This window comes from Cnephaeus nilssonii, assembly GCF_951640355.1.
Source record: "Cnephaeus nilssonii genome assembly, chromosome: 10".
NCBI classification, from domain to species: domain Eukaryota; kingdom Metazoa; phylum Chordata; class Mammalia; order Chiroptera; family Vespertilionidae; genus Cnephaeus; species Cnephaeus nilssonii.
This window is the reverse complement of record NC_137081.1, coordinates 92,651,100-92,666,482: the sequence shown is the minus strand read 5'-3', so window position 1 is coordinate 92,666,482 and position 15,383 is coordinate 92,651,100. Positions and strand designations below refer to the sequence as shown.

General features: G+C 43.6%; 1 protein-coding gene across 3 annotated transcripts in view; it reads left to right on the top strand.

Moving 5' to 3' along the window:
• Positions 1 to 5,673: 5,673 nt before the first annotated feature.
• WDR33 (WD repeat domain 33) overlaps positions 5,674 to 15,383 on the top strand; it is a 112,836-nt gene continuing 103,126 nt past the window's right edge. The window contains exon 1 of one of the 3 annotated variants that reach the window (XM_079781776.1): positions 5,674 to 7,117. Coding sequence is in view for 1 of the 3 variants with exons in the window: in XM_079781775.1 (XP_079637901.1) it covers positions 10,471 to 10,514 (44 nt within the window). In the remaining 2 variants the exon portion in view is untranslated. Of the gene's footprint in view, positions 7,118 to 7,416; positions 10,515 to 15,383 lie in introns of those variants that run through there. The other 2 variants (XM_079781773.1, XM_079781775.1) reach the window with 2 other exon arrangements.

Genomic DNA, 15,383 nt, shown 5'->3' with positions numbered 1-15,383 from the left:
GGCGCTCTCCTCAGACCCCCAGAACTTGACTCTGGCCACCCGCCCCCTGCTGCACGCGCAGCCTCCTGCTGGTCTGTCAATATGCAAATTGGTCATTACTGGGACACCGTAACAGACAATTAGCATATTACCTGTTTATATGTATAGATAATTTACATGGGTGGTGAACACAATACAATATACAGATGATGTATTTTATAATTTTTAAAAAATATATATTTTATTGATTTTTTACAGAGAGGAAGGGAGAGGGATAGAGAGCTAGAAACATCAATAAGAGAGAAACATTGACCAGCTGCCTCCTGCACACCTCCCACTGGGGATGTGCCCGCAACCAATGTACATGCCCTTGACCAGAATCGAACCTGGGACCCTTGAGTCCGCAGGCCGACGCTCTATCCACTGAGCCAAACCGGTTTCGGCTGTATTTTATAATTATACACTTGAAACTTATATAATTTTATTAACCAATGTCACCCCACTAAATTCAAGAAAATAAAAAAAAATGTAGCTTCCTACTACATAACATAAAGTTCATGCATGTAAGGCACATAAAAATAATGGTCTTGTGCTTGCTTCAGCAGCACATATACTAAAATTGGAACGATGCAGAGAAGATTAGCATGGCCTCTGCGCAAGGATGACATGCAAATTCATGAAGTGTTCCATATTTAAAAAATAATAATAATAATGGCCTTTGGTATATTTAGAGGTGTGCAACCATCACAATAGTCTTTTAGAACATTCCATCACTCCAAAAGGAAACCTTGTGCTGATTAACAGTCACTTCCCCTTTCTCCCTCCCTCCCTCATTTCCATACTCCCAGCCTATCCGCAGAGTGGTGTGTTTTGTTTTTTTTGTAACTATATTTTTCCATTTCATGATTTTCAATTTAGTGTTTTCCAAATCAGTCTGTTCTTTTTTCCATAGTATCTTTATAATGGTTTCTATTGCTTTTATAATTTTAAATATTTTTATGTTCTCTTTCAGACTATTGGTTATTTCAAGTTCATGTTGTATGTTCTTCATTTGTTCTGTAATTATTTTTATGTTAAAAAACACTATATTTTGTCTTAATCTCTTTAAGTCTCAGTTTCACTAACTATAAAATGATGCTAAAATATGCATCACTGGGATTAAAAATGGCGGCAGAGTAAGTGGATGGTACATTGACATGCTCCCAGGACCAAACTGGAATTACAACTAAAATACAAAAAAAAAAAAAATTCTGAATAATCAACTGAAGACCATCTGGAAAGAACCCTGATAACCAAGGCCAGAAAATAGAGACTCCAGCAGGCCTGATAGGAAGGGCAGAGGTGTGAAAGGGCTGGCCGGACTCCCACTGACAGCAGCTGAAATTCCAGAAAGATATCTCAACTGTGGGAGTTCGCCACTGAGAACGTAGGGGTCTAAACCTCATACTGGGACTCTCAGCAGAGAGCAGCAGAACTGAGGAAGGTGCTCACTTAACATCTGGCTGTGAAAAGCAGCAGGGTTGCTGTCTACCAGGGAGAGATGCCTAGAAATACAGTCACTCTTTTAAAGGTCCAGTGCACAAAATTTTGTGTGCAGCCACTCACATTGGGCTCCTGCAAAGGGAGGGCAGAGTGAATTGGAGCTACACGAGCAGAAGCCAGGGTTGGGTGCTCTGAGGTTAGAGCTCAGATTGCATACAGCCTGGTTTCCTGTGCTGGGTCATTCCCTCTCACTGTGGAGGACATCTTTCTCAGGCAGACCTTTGCAATCCAAGCTATTCTTGCCTGGGGGTAAAACAGTTGACCCACCCTATTAGAAAACCCTTTGCCCCACCCTGTGGTGTTTCTGGGGCCCATTAAGAGACTGAGAATAACAATCAGACTCCAGCCCTAACCCGTTTGGCTCAGTGGATAGAGGGTCAGCCTGTGGACTGAAGGGTCCCAGGTTCAATTCCGGTCAAGGGCATGTACCTTGGTTGCGAGCACATCCCCAGTGGGAGGTGTGCAGGAGGCAGCTGATCGATGTTTCTCTCTCGTTGATGTTTCTAGCTCTCTATCCCTGTCCCTTCCTCTCTGTGAAAAAATCAATAAAATATATTTAAAAAACAACAACAATTAGACTCCAGGCAGAAGCAATTGCCCCACCCAGTTGGGAAACCTCTCATCTACCTGTGGACGATTGTCTTATAGCATTTGACACTGTCCTGCACTAGAGATTGAGAGGCATAGCAGATCTACCTAATACATAGTAACAAACCCAAACAGGCAGCCAAAATGGGGAGACAAAAAACCACCCCCAAATGAAAGAACAAGAGAATTCTCCAGAAGAAAAGTTAAATGAAATGGAGAGAAGAAATTTTTCAGACATATAATTTAGAATAATAATGGCAAAAATGCTCAGCAGCATGAGAAAATATATAGTAACATAAAGAATGGCATAGTAATAATTAAGAGCATAGCAGACTAGGGGAAGCCAAGGATCAGATTAGTGAATTAGAAGATAGGGTAGAAAAAAATCACACAATCAGAGAACCAAAAGAAAAAAACACAGGAGGACAGCTTAAGGGAGACGTGGGACAACATGAAACATAACAATATTTGCATAAGAGATGTGACAGAAGGGGAAGAAAGTGAGCAAGGGATAGAGAATGCATTTGAGGAAATAATAGCAGAAAACTTCCCTAACCTGGTGAAGGAAAATGTCACACAAGTTCAGGAGGCAAAAAGAGTCCCAAGCAAGAAGAACCCAAACAAGCCCAGACACAGTATAATTAAAATGCCAAAAATTGAAGACAAACAGAATCTTAAAGGCAGTTACCTTAAAAGGAGCTCCCATAAGTGTGACAGTTAACTTCTCATCAGAAACTCTATAGTCCAGAAGGAAATGTCATGAAGTACTCAAGATAATGAAAAGCAAGAATCTGAAGCTAAGATTACTATACCCAGCAAGGCTATCAGTCAAAATAGATGATGAAATAGAGCTTCGCAGACAAAAAAGGGCTAAAGGAGTTTATCACCACCGAACCAGCACTACAAGAAATGCTAAAAGGCCTGCTGTAATAATAAGAAATATATAGAGGTGAAAACATAGGCATATAGAATTAAAATGGCAATAAATCAGTACCTATCAATAATAACCTTAAAAGTAAATGGATGAAATGCTCCAATCAAAAGACATAGGGTGGCTGAATGGATACAAAAACATGGCACAACTATATGCTGTCTACAAGAGATCCACCTCAGAACAAAAGATTCACACAGGATAAGAATGAAGGGATGGAAAAAAATTTTCATGCAAATAGAAAAGAAAGAAAAAGCTGGAGTAGCAATACTCATACTGACAAAATAGACTTCAAAATGAAGGCCATCACAAGAGACAACAAAGGTCATTACATAATACTAAAGGGATCGATCTGCAGATTCCTCTTCTTTGTTTTGGGTTTGGAAGTGCCCAGATGAGGCCCAGCTGTGAAGCAATGCCAGCTGCTGTGGGGCCTTGGGCCTTCTTTTGGATGTTCTGGGTCTCTCTTACCCAGCTGCAGTTTGTTAGGTAATTTTAGATTGCAAAGGGCCAGGCCATTCATATGCAAAAACCTCTGTGCACAGCTGGGGTGGGGCGGGGTCTCAGGGAATCAACAGGGCGGAGCAAACAGCTATGGCTGATCCTCAGCCTTGCCCAAGAGGCCCCCGGGTCTCAGTGTCCCTTGGTAATCGCTGCAAGCACCTCTGAGAGAAAGCCGCCCTCAAGTTCTGCCCCATGCCAGACAGTCCAGTTTCTCCCCGTATGAGTCTGGGTCCCCAGAGTCTTGCCTGGAACTGGAGTTCAGAGCCATCAGGAGCTTGTGTCTCCCTCCCGATTGAAAAAGACAACAACGTACTCAGTTGCCAGCCCTCACCTCCTCCATACCTCTGCACTTTACTTCCGCACCTCCTCTGAGTCTCAGTGCTTTTCTCTTCCCTTCTAGTTGTAGAATTCCCACTCAGCCAGCCTTCCTGTGGTTCTGGATGACGTCCATTTTGTCTTTTAGTTGTAGTTTTGAAGTGGTTGTGCGAGGCAGCAAGTTCAGGTGTTTACCTATGCCGCCATCTTGGTTTCTCATCCACATTCTTCTCTTAAGCCTAATGAAATCTTGCCCGCTATTCTGGCTTTCCATCAGGTTCCTGCCATTCTGACCTACATTTACCACATGGAACTAGAACTGTCTCTTGTACTATAAGGAACTCCTTGATATCTGGCTAATTCTGTGCCCAGAAGTTAGAAGAAATGAAGGGCAGGGACTGTTTGTTGACTGAGTAATGGGTTCTTTCATACCACCCGATCCTGCTTCTCCCACTCCCACCTCCAGCATATTCTTTGAGGGTATATACTCACTTACATATCCTAGTGTTACAAACAAGACAATAGGCTCAAAATGGAGTCACTTATGCTAAGACCTATGTCACCAAATCAAGACTTATAGTTTTGGCTCGCCTAGAAGTGAACTCTTACCTCAGTGAATCAGGCATTAGTTTGGTAATCTGCCTGATAGACCTCTTCCTATCCCCTAAGGAGAGTGACTTTGCCATAACCAACCTGCTTTTCTGCGTGGTGTACTTTCTTGTTTCTACTCCTTTCTGCCTATACGTCTTTCATTTTTGTACAGCTCCTTGACACTCCTTTCTGTCTGCTATATTGGATGCTGCCAAATTCATGAATCATTGAGTAAAGCCAATAAGATCTTTAAAGTTTATTCAGTTAAATTTTGTTTTTTAATAATAGCCTGGAGTATAATTCTTGCTTTCCCAAATCTTTGCTGTTGCTTCCAAGTTTATTATAATCTCTGCCTTCCTGTAATTGGGGAAAGACCAAAGTCTTGACATCTGGGGAGTTGTAGGGTCCTAATATCTATAATAATAAAAGCATAATATACTTAGACCAGACGTCCTTCTGGACGAAGCCGGGGCTGTGAGGGAAGCCTGGTTCCTGGGTGCCAGAGGGAAGTTGGTGCCGGCAGCCGGGGGAAGGAAGGCCTATTCTTGCATTAATTTCATGCATCAGCCTCTAGTTTATTAATAACAACCAGTAGTTTCCAAGTCTAATACAAACTAATGAAAAAATGGAAAGATTCCCTACGTGATGTGTAATGTTAAACAATGTACAGGAAATTGGATATTGTAAGTGTTAACAAATAAAAATGCATTTAATAATAAATAACAACATACAATGTCAGTACTTATTTTGTTAAAAATCCAACAACAACAAAAATCAACATCCTTTTCCCCCTAGTGATTACAAAAGCAAAACATATTTAAAGTAAACAGACATCCTTAATACTACCATTTTACTTCTTAGCTATTTCTTATATATAAATACTTAGTTGCTCATATTCATGCCTTACTAAAATTAGATTATAAGCATTTGTGATGTCATCATTAAAATTTTGTGGTATATACTCTGTACTGTTTGCATAGTATTCTGTTGTATGATGTGCTGTTAACCATTCTCGGGTGTTGGCCATTTAAGTTGCTTCCATTTTTTTTTTCCTGTTATCAATACTACTTCAGTGACAGGTTTGTCTACAAATCTTTTTCACATTTCTCAGACTATAGATTTTTAGAAGGATTAAAGTCAAACGTAACACATATTTTAAAGATTCTTTTAAGCATTTTTTTATTTTTCAAGTACAGTTTACATTCAACATTATTTTATATTAGTTTCTGGTGTACAATATAGCAGTTAGATAAAGATTCTTGGTTCATATTTCCAGTTTACTTTCCAAAAGTTAGAAGACAATTTGCTTGGTTTGAGGTTGTATTCTGAACTTCATATATAAATGGAATAACCCAGCGTCTTTTGTGCCTGATTAAACAATATCTGTGATAATCTTCCAGGTTGTTGTATTTATCAGTAATTATTTTCTTTCTTTTTTATAAAATTCTTTACAGGTTTGAATGTTTATTTTTAAAAATATATTTTATTGATTTTTTTACAGAGAGGAAGGGAGAGGAATAGAGTTAGAAACATCGATGAGAGAGACACATCGATCAGCTGCCTCCTGCACACCCCCTACTGGGGATGTGCCCACAACCAAGGTACATGCCCTTGACCGGAATCGAACCTGGGACCCTTGAGTCCACAGGCCGACGCTCTATCCACTGAGCCAAACCGGTCAGGGCTTAGTTTTTATTTTTTTTGTTAATCCTCACCCGAGAATATTTTCCATTGATCTTTTAGAGAAAGTGGGAGAGGGAAAGAGAGAAACATCAGAGAACCACATCCATTGGCGGCCTCCCATAGCGCCCTGGCGGAAGGAGCCTGCAACCAAGGTGCGTGCCCTTGACCAGAATCTAACCTGGCACCCTTCAACCTGTGGGCCGGCGCTCTATCCACTGAGCCACACCGGCCAGGGGATCGCTAGCTGTTTTCTGTTGCTGAAGGTCAGTGCAGAACCCTCCAGGTGTCTGTACCGTGCCACTGCTGACGGCAAGGCGGGCTGTCGCTGCTTGGGTGTACGAGCAAGGCCGTGCGAGCCTTCTGTGGCGGTCAGCCCCTCCTGGGGGTGGTCCGAGGGCGCGGTCCTTGGGCTCCGGCCTCCAACCTGGAGGTGCCGCTCGCAGACGGTCACCGCGCCTGACGAGGGGCTTGCATTTACATCCTCAGCCAGGAGCCCCATTTCCCGACGAACAAAGGCTTCGCAAGGTCCAGCGCCTTGCCCACAATTCGACTCTCCAGTCCGCTTGGCCGCATAACCGAACACAGGACGAAATTCTTACTCAAATCCCGGGGACGGAGGGCTTTTGGGAGCTTCACGGCCGCTCACAGGCGAGGGCCCGCGCCTCCGGGCTGACCAACCCGGCGCGCCGGACAAAGGAAGCGCGGGGTAGGCTGCGGGGGCCGGGCCCCGCCCCTCGCCTACGCACATGCGCAGGTTGATCCCTGCGGACCCCTGTGGCCCGGGCGCGCGTGACGTAGAGCCGTACACCGGTGCGTGGTGACGCAGGGGCGTGCGCTCGGTGGCTAATCCGGGGCGATGGCGGCTGCTGCTATGGAGGCGAGGGATTGAGAGGGGCGGAGGGAGGAGGCCGAGAGGAGAGACGTTCCCAACCGTGAACACGAACGTGCGCTCGCCCTTCACTGGGAGCTGTGCTCCGCGCCGAGGTGAGTGCGGGCCCGGACGCTCGCCTGGGCGGGCGGCGCTTTCCGCCATTTTCCAGCGCGGCCGTTGCGTGGGGGCCGGGAGGGCCTGGGGCCCTAGTCGGGCGAGCAGGGGAGATCGGCGTCGGGAGGGTTCGCGGAGGCAGGTTGGAGCCTTAGAGGACACGGCTGGAGGCTCGAGGGGGCCAGGAAAGGAGGGCGGGTCGGACTAAGGCTGACGGGCCCGGAGGCGACCGGACGCCGTGGAGGGAAGGCCGCGGTGAGACGTGCGGTCCGCGGGAGGGAGCGCGCTGCCCGGGGCGGGACGGAGTGGAGGGCTGGGGCCGGAGTGGAACGGCGTGTGGCCTGGAGGGGCTGGTTCACGGGGCCGCGGGAAGTGACTGCCTCGGTATCACCGTGGCTTGTGATTAGTGTTTGTAACAAGAACAGGCAACAGGCAGAAAGCCTGCTCCTTCGAAATAGTTACATCCCTGATTAGTTTGCTTTAAATAAAGAGCCCCGCTTTTAAGTTGCCTTCTGGTAGCTAATATTCAGGCTCTTAGAAAGTATTCTTTTAAAAAAAGAGAGAGAAATGCTGTTACTTAGTTGTAACCCTTGTGGTTAGTGGCCCATCGGGAGAAAGGCGGCGAGTCGATAGGGAATTCCGTAATTGGATACGTGTAAATCAGATTAGAAAAATACGGATTATTTATACAAAGCCTGTTAAGAATATTTTGAAGTACTTACTGCACAGATGACATTAAGGTAACTCTTCGGGAACTTTGGAAGACAGAATATGAACAGAAAGCCTGTGTTAAAAGGACTGCCTCTTGGGAGCGCTGAGCTGACTTTTAGGTACATTAGTGCACGTTGTATTTTTTGCTGTTAACGTGCAGGGGTAGATCTATTTAATGCAAATAAAACTTGGACTTGAAAGGAAACATGTTATTGTTCCCTTGGTAGCATTTCCCCTCTAATAATAATTACATTTAGCACCCATCTTTTATTACTATACTTTCGCACTTTTTAATTGATATCCTTTCCAAGAAGTTAAAAATACTGTGTGGATTTGAGTTTGTGCTGAGGCTTAAAGTTACATATTTAGCTAGTTTTCTTGAAAAAACTTATCTTTCGATACTCTTGGGAAGGATTTTGGTAGAAAGTTGGCCTTACATCACAGTGCTTTAGGAAAAAAATAAATCCTTATTTACGAAGTTGATGGCTTAACTTGCATTGTTCGGTTGGTAAAAAATATTTAAAGGACAGATTTTGCAATCACAGTTTTAACTTAAGGCTTTAATTACACTTAACATTTTTTATTGATTTCAGAGAGGAAGTGAGAGGGAGAGAGATAGAAACATCAATCATTGACCAGCTGACTCCTGCACGCTCCCTACCGGGCTTGAGCCTGCAACCTGTGCCCTGACCAGAATCCAACCGTGACCTCCTGGTTCATAGGTTGTTGATGCTCAACCACTGAGCCCTGGCTGGTCCTTTAATTACACTTTTAATAACCACTTTATGTGCTTTTTTGAACTCTTTGCTAAGTATTAAGTCCATATACTTTTCTTTTTCACATTACTTTGGGAAAAACTTATCTGATTGTTGCTGAAGTTTGAACTGTTTCATATTCAGAATAAGAAAGTAAGGTTACAGTAAACCTCTATAACAACAAATGCATTTGCAAAGATATTAGTGAAAGTTATTCACTTATGCAGGTATTTACATAATTCCTGTGAGGTTGTTTAGGAAAAAATTAAGACTTTTACCAGTGTTTTCAGATAAAGTAGTATTAATTAGTTGGAGTCTGCATATTAGAAAACTTCATTATCAAAGTGCTTATTAGATATCAAAAAAATTACCAGTTGTTTACCTATCCCAGATTTGTCGTTTAAGATTCTAAATTGGTCCAGCGGGCATGGCTCAGTGGTTGAGCATCGACCTATGAATCAGGAGGTCACAGTTCGATTCCTGGTGGGGCTGGGTTGTGAGCTCAATCCCTAGTGTGGGGTATGGGAAGACAGTTGATCAATGATTTTCTCTAATTATTGATGGTTGTATCTTCCCCTTTCCCTTCCTCTCTGAAATCAATTTAAAAATGTATTTTAATCCTCACCCAAGGATATTTTTCCTTTGATTTTAGAGAGAGAGGGAAAGACAGAAACATCCATGTGAGAGAAACACATTGATTGGTTGCCTCCTACATGCACCCTGACCAGGGTCTGGGCTGGGGAGGAGCCTGCATTTGAGGTATGTGCCCGAATCGAACCCAGGACCCTTTGGTCCACATGCCAATGATCTATCCACAGAGCCAAACCTGCTAGGGCAAAAATATATTAAAAAAAAAAAAAGATTCTAAATTGACCTAGTTTTCTGCCAAACATTTCTCCTGGATTTAAAAAAAATATATATTTTTATTGATTTTAGAGAGGAAGGGAGAGGGAGAAAGAGATAGAAATATCAATGATGAGAGATAATCATTGATCGGCTACCTCCGGCAGGCCCTCTACTGGGAACTGAGCCCACAACCCAAGCATGTGCCCTTGACTGGAATCGAACCCAGGACCCTTCAGTCCACAGGCTGACACTCTGTCCACTGAGCCAAACCGGCTAGGGCCATTACTCCTAGATTTTATTTGTGTTGAAACTTTTGCTTATAAGAGATTATTTTTTCCCCCCAAATGGTGAAAGTTTCTCTGTTGCTGTAATGTGTTGTGTGACAAGTTAGTCAACTGATCATAGTTCTTACTATTTAAAAGTATTTTGTCTTTTGTCTTTGGCAGAGCTACAAGTTCAAAATTTTGTTAGTTGAACACACTTTCTCTTTGGTAACATTTCTCTCCCCATTGCAAAGAATTTACACTAGTCCTAGACACAGAAGCTTTTAAATACCGGTATATTGGAAAATCTTACTTACATTACTCTCATCTTTTCTGGCCCTTGAACATTTTAGTGTTTTCTCGTAGAGTGACTAACTTCATAATGTTTTTATTGTACCTTATATTAATAATTTGAGTGCCTATAAATTCCCAGGGCCGAGTAGTATTGGAAAGGGCATGGGTTTCAACAGGAGACACACCTAGGATTGAATGCCAGGTTCACCACTAACTAGCTTTCTTCTACTAGATCAGTTAATTAAACTTCTAAACTTCAGTTTCCTTTTATATGAAAATGTTAATTATAATATCTCAAAAGTGAAAGGAAGTGTCTAACATATAGTGAGCATTCAGTGAATTTTGATATTTTTCTGTTAGTGACTTGAATTGGTGACATTTTCAGTTTTTTAATCCTATATAATAAAAGCCTAATATGCAAATTGTTCGACTGGGAGTTCGACTGCTCACTGTGACCTACGATGACCATCACTGCTGGTCTCGATGGGCCCTGACGAGAGCGGGACCGCGGCGGGATGGTGGAGCAGGTGAGCGGGCGGTGCCAGGCCAAGGTGGGTTTGAGCGGGGGTCCGTATGTCCCGCTGATTGCCCTGCAGGCACTTAGGGAGCTGGGCAGGGGGCCCGGACCTGATTGATTGCCCCGCAGGTGGGATGGTGGAGCAGGTGAGGGGGCGGTGTCAGTCCACGGCAGGGTGCCAGTTGGGGCTGCGGGGCTGTGGGGCTGCGAGGCTAGGGGCTTGAGCTGGAGCTGTGAGCCTGGGGGCATGAGCTAAGGCCCTATCCCCTCAGGCCACCCCGAGGAACCCCACCCATGCATGAATTTGTGCACCAAGCCTCTAGTTGTGATAGAATTGACATAACATTATATTAGCTTTAGGTGTATAACATAATGGTGTTTTGTTTTTTTGTTTTTTGCTTTTTCATATACACTTAAAAATATTTTATTGATTTTTTTTTTTTTTTTACAGAGAGGAAGGGAGAAGGTTAGAGAGTTAGAAACATCATTGAGAGAGAAACATCGATCAGCTGCCTCCTGCACACCCCCTACTGGGGATGTGCCTGCAATCAAGGTACATGCCCTTGACCGGAATCGAACCTGGGACCCTTCAGTCCCCAGGCCGATGCTCTATCCACTGAGCCAAACTGGTTAGGGCCATATACACTTTTATTATTATTTTAAAAAATATATATTTTATTGATTTTTTACAGAGAGGAAGGGAGAGGGATAGAGAGAAACATTGATGAGAGAGAAACATCGATCAGCTGCCTCCTCCACACTCCCTACTGGGTATGTGCCCGCAACCAAAGTACATGCCCTTGAACGGAATTGAACCTGGGACCCTTGAGTCTGCATGCTGACGCTCTATCCACTGAGCCAAACCAGTTAGGGCAGGGCCATATGCACTTTTAAATAATTTTTTATTTTTCAGTTACAGTTGATGTAGAATTTTATATTAGTTTCAGTTGTACAACCCAATGATGAGACATTAATGTAACTTATGAAGTGATCACTCTGATAAATCTATTACCCATCTGACACCATATCCTATCTAATAAAAGAGTGATATGCAGATTGACCATCACTCCAACACACAATATGGCTGCCCCCATGTGGTCAAAGATCCTGCCCCCATGTGGACACAAGATGGCCACCACAAGATGGCCAGCAGGAGAGGGCAGTTGGGAGGCACCCGGCCTGCAAGGGAGGGCAGTTGGGAGGCACCAGGCCTGCAAGGGAGGGCAGTTGGGAGGCACCAGGCCTGCAAGGGAGGGCAGTTGAGAGGGACCAGGCCTGCAAGGGAGGGCAGTTGGAGGCGATCAACCCTGCAGGGGAGCGCAGTTAGGGGTGACCAGGCCGGCAGAGGAGGGAAGTTGGGGGCAAACAGGCTGGCAGGGGAGCAGTTAGGCATCAATAAGGCTGGCATTGGAGTGGTTAGGGGGTGATCAGGCTGGCAGGCAGAAGCGGTTAGGGGCAATCAGGAAGGCAGGCAGGCGAGCAGTTGGGAGCCAGCAGTCCTGGATTGTGAGAGGGATCCCAGATTGAGGAGGGTATAGGCTGGGCTGAGGGACACCACCCCTCTGTGCACAAATTTCGTGCACCGGGCCTCTAGTATAATTATAACATTATTGCCTGTATTCTTATGTTTTACTTTACATCCCCATGACTGTTCTGTAACTATCAATATGTACTTCTTAATCCCTTCACTCTTTTCACCCTTCCTTCTCATCCCCTCCCATCTGGCAGCCATCAAAATGCTCTCTGTATCTATGAGTCTGTTTCTGACCTGCTTGTTCGTTCAGCACAGTATCCTCTGGGTCCATCCATGTTGTTGCAGATGTCAATATTTTATTGTTTTTTATGGCTGAGTCATATTCCATTGTATATATCAGGCATCCTCAAACTATGGCCTGCGGGCCACATGCGGTGTTTTTGCCGTTTTGTTTTTTTACTTCAAAATAAGATATGTGCAGTGTGCATAGGAATTTGTTCATAGTTTTTTTTAAACTATAGTCCGGCCCTCCAATGGTCTGAGGGACAGTGAACTGGCCCCCTGTTTAAAAAGTTTGAGGACCCCTGGTATATATGAAACACTTCTTTATCCATTCATCTATTGATGGGCACTTAGGTTGCTTCCATATCTTGGCTATTGTAAATAATGCTGCAGTGAATGTAGGAATGCATATATCTTTTTCATTTAGTATTTTGTTTTGTTTTTTCAGATAAATACCCAGAACTGGAATTGCTAGTTCCTTCTTTGTCTCATTCTAAAGCCTTTACTTCAAGTCTTATTTTGTCGGGTATAAATACTGCTACCCAATAGCATTTTGAATATACTTTTATAAACCTCTGTCCTGTTGGGTTATAAATATTTGTGTCTTAAAATTTTAATTATTTAAAAAAATTGTATTGATTTCTGAGAGGGATAGGGAGAGGGAGAGAGAGATAAAAACATCAATGATAAGAGAGAATCATGGATAGGCTGCCTCTTGCACACCCCCTCCTGGGGATCGTGCCCACAATCCCAGCATGTGCCCTTGACCGGAATTGAACCTGGGACCCTTCAGTCCCCAGCTGACATTCTATCCACTGAGCCAAACCAGCCAGGGCTAAAATTTTTATTTTTTAAAAATTAATTTCATAGAAAGGACGGGAGAAGAGGAGAGAGATAGAAACATAATGATGAGAGAATTATGATCGGCTGCCTCCTGCACACCCCAGGCGGGGGATTGAGCCCAAAACCTAGGCCTGTGCTCTGACTAGGAATCTGTTGGAGTAAGTTCCTCCTTGACCCTGCTCGCTGCGACAATTGTTGGAGTAAGTTTTTCCTTGATCCTGCTCACAGCACCAGTTGTGGGAGTACTTACTCCATCCTGCCAGACTATGCCAACTGTGGGGTACACAGGTCCTCCTCTGAAGGAACTGGACCTTCACGGATGTCGGGCATTAGACAGAGGAGATATGAGAAGGCATAGCCTTATAGGAGAGAAACTTGATTGCAATCCAAGTAGCCATTGCTACTGGGAGCTGTCTTTTTTTAAAAAAATATATATTTTATTGATGTTTTACAGAGAGGAAGGGAGAGAGATAGAGAGTTAGAAACATCGATCAGCTGCCTCCTACACGCCCCCCACTGGGGATGTGCCCACAACCAAGGTACGTGCCCTTGACCGGAATTGAACCTGGGACCCTTCAGTCCGCAGACCGACGCTTTCTCCACTGAGCCAAACCGCTTTCGGCTACTTGGAGCTGCCTTGGTAACACAGTAGCAAGCATAGGAGCTACCAGGTTTACTGGTTAATAATGTGGATTTTGTAATCAAAGAAAACATGATAATTTCAAGAGAAACATCAAAAGTGCTTTATTCTAAGTAATGTCTATCGCTAGCTACACATTTCCCCATCTTTCAGGTAATTTGTGGATACCGTCCCAATAGAACTTTTCTTGTTTGAGGCAAACCTTCCAGAGACCCAATTTTCCACTTCTTGGTACGTTTTGAAGTGTTGCTCAGAAAGTTTGTATGCCATCGATTGGAACAAGTGGTAATCTGAAGGAGCAAGGTCTGGTGAATACAGCGGGTGGGTTAATACTTCCCAGGCAAGATCTTTTAACGTGTCTTTTTTTTTTTTTTTTTTTAATATATTTTATTGACCTTTTACAGAGAGGAAGGGAGAGGGATAGAGTGTCAGAAACATCGATGGGAGAGAAACATCGATCAGCTGCCTCCTGCACACCCCCCACTGGGGATGTGCCCGCAACCAAGGCACATGCCCCAGACTGGAATCGAACCTGGGACCCTTGAGTCTGCAGGCCGACGCTCCATCCACTGAGCCAAACTGGCTAGGGCTAACGTGTCTTTAACTGGTTTTGAAGTGTGTGATGGTGCATCATCATGAAGCAGAATTACTTTGCTGTGTCTTCTGGCCCATTCTAGCCATTTTATGATCAAAGCATGGTTCAGATTGATTACTTGTTGTCAGTAGTGATCAGTATTAACGGGTTCACCTGGTTTTAGAAGCTCATAATACACCACAAACGCAGAGCGCTGTCGTCTTTCCGAAGCGATTTGACCATGCAGTCGATGTTGATGGTTGACCTGGATCAACCCATGATTTTGTGCATTTGGGATCTCAAAGCCACTTTTCATTGCCAGTCACAATTCGATGCTAAAAAGACTTTCTTTTGTGCTGTTGAAGCTACATTTTACTGATGACTTTGGTTTTCCATTTGTCTTTCGTTCAGTTGATGTGGCACCCATTTTCCTTCCTTTAAAATCTTTCCTATTGCTTGTAAATGATTGGATTGTTTGCTGAGCAACATTTAATCTTTCTGCAAGTTGTTTTTGAATTCGACATGCATCTTCATCCAATAATGCTTGTAATTGTTGGTCTTCAAATTTTTCACTTGACCTGGACGTTCTGTCTTTCACATCAAAATCATCACTTTTGAAGCGTTTAAACCAGCGCTCACAAGTAGTATCTTGAGATGGAGTATGTTCACCATAAGCTTCCCAAAGTATATGATAACTTTCAGCAGCACTTTTCTTCAAAATAATGAATTAAAACTTCCTGCAAATGCTCTTTTTTTTGGCACGAAATTCGACATTTTTTTAAAAAAAATATATTTAATTGATTTCCCACAAAGAGGAAGGTAGAGGGATAGAGAGTTAGAAACATTGATGAGAGAGAAACATCGATCAGCTGCCTCCTGCACACCTCCTACTGGGGATGTGCCCGCAACCAAGGTTGATTTAGAAAATCTATAAACCCATCACAGGTAATATACTTAGTGAGAAACTAGATGCTAACTAAGATCAGGGACAAGTTAGAGATGGCCACACTCCACTCCTTTTCAGCATTGTCTGGAAGTTCTAGCTAATGCAATAAGACAAGAAAAG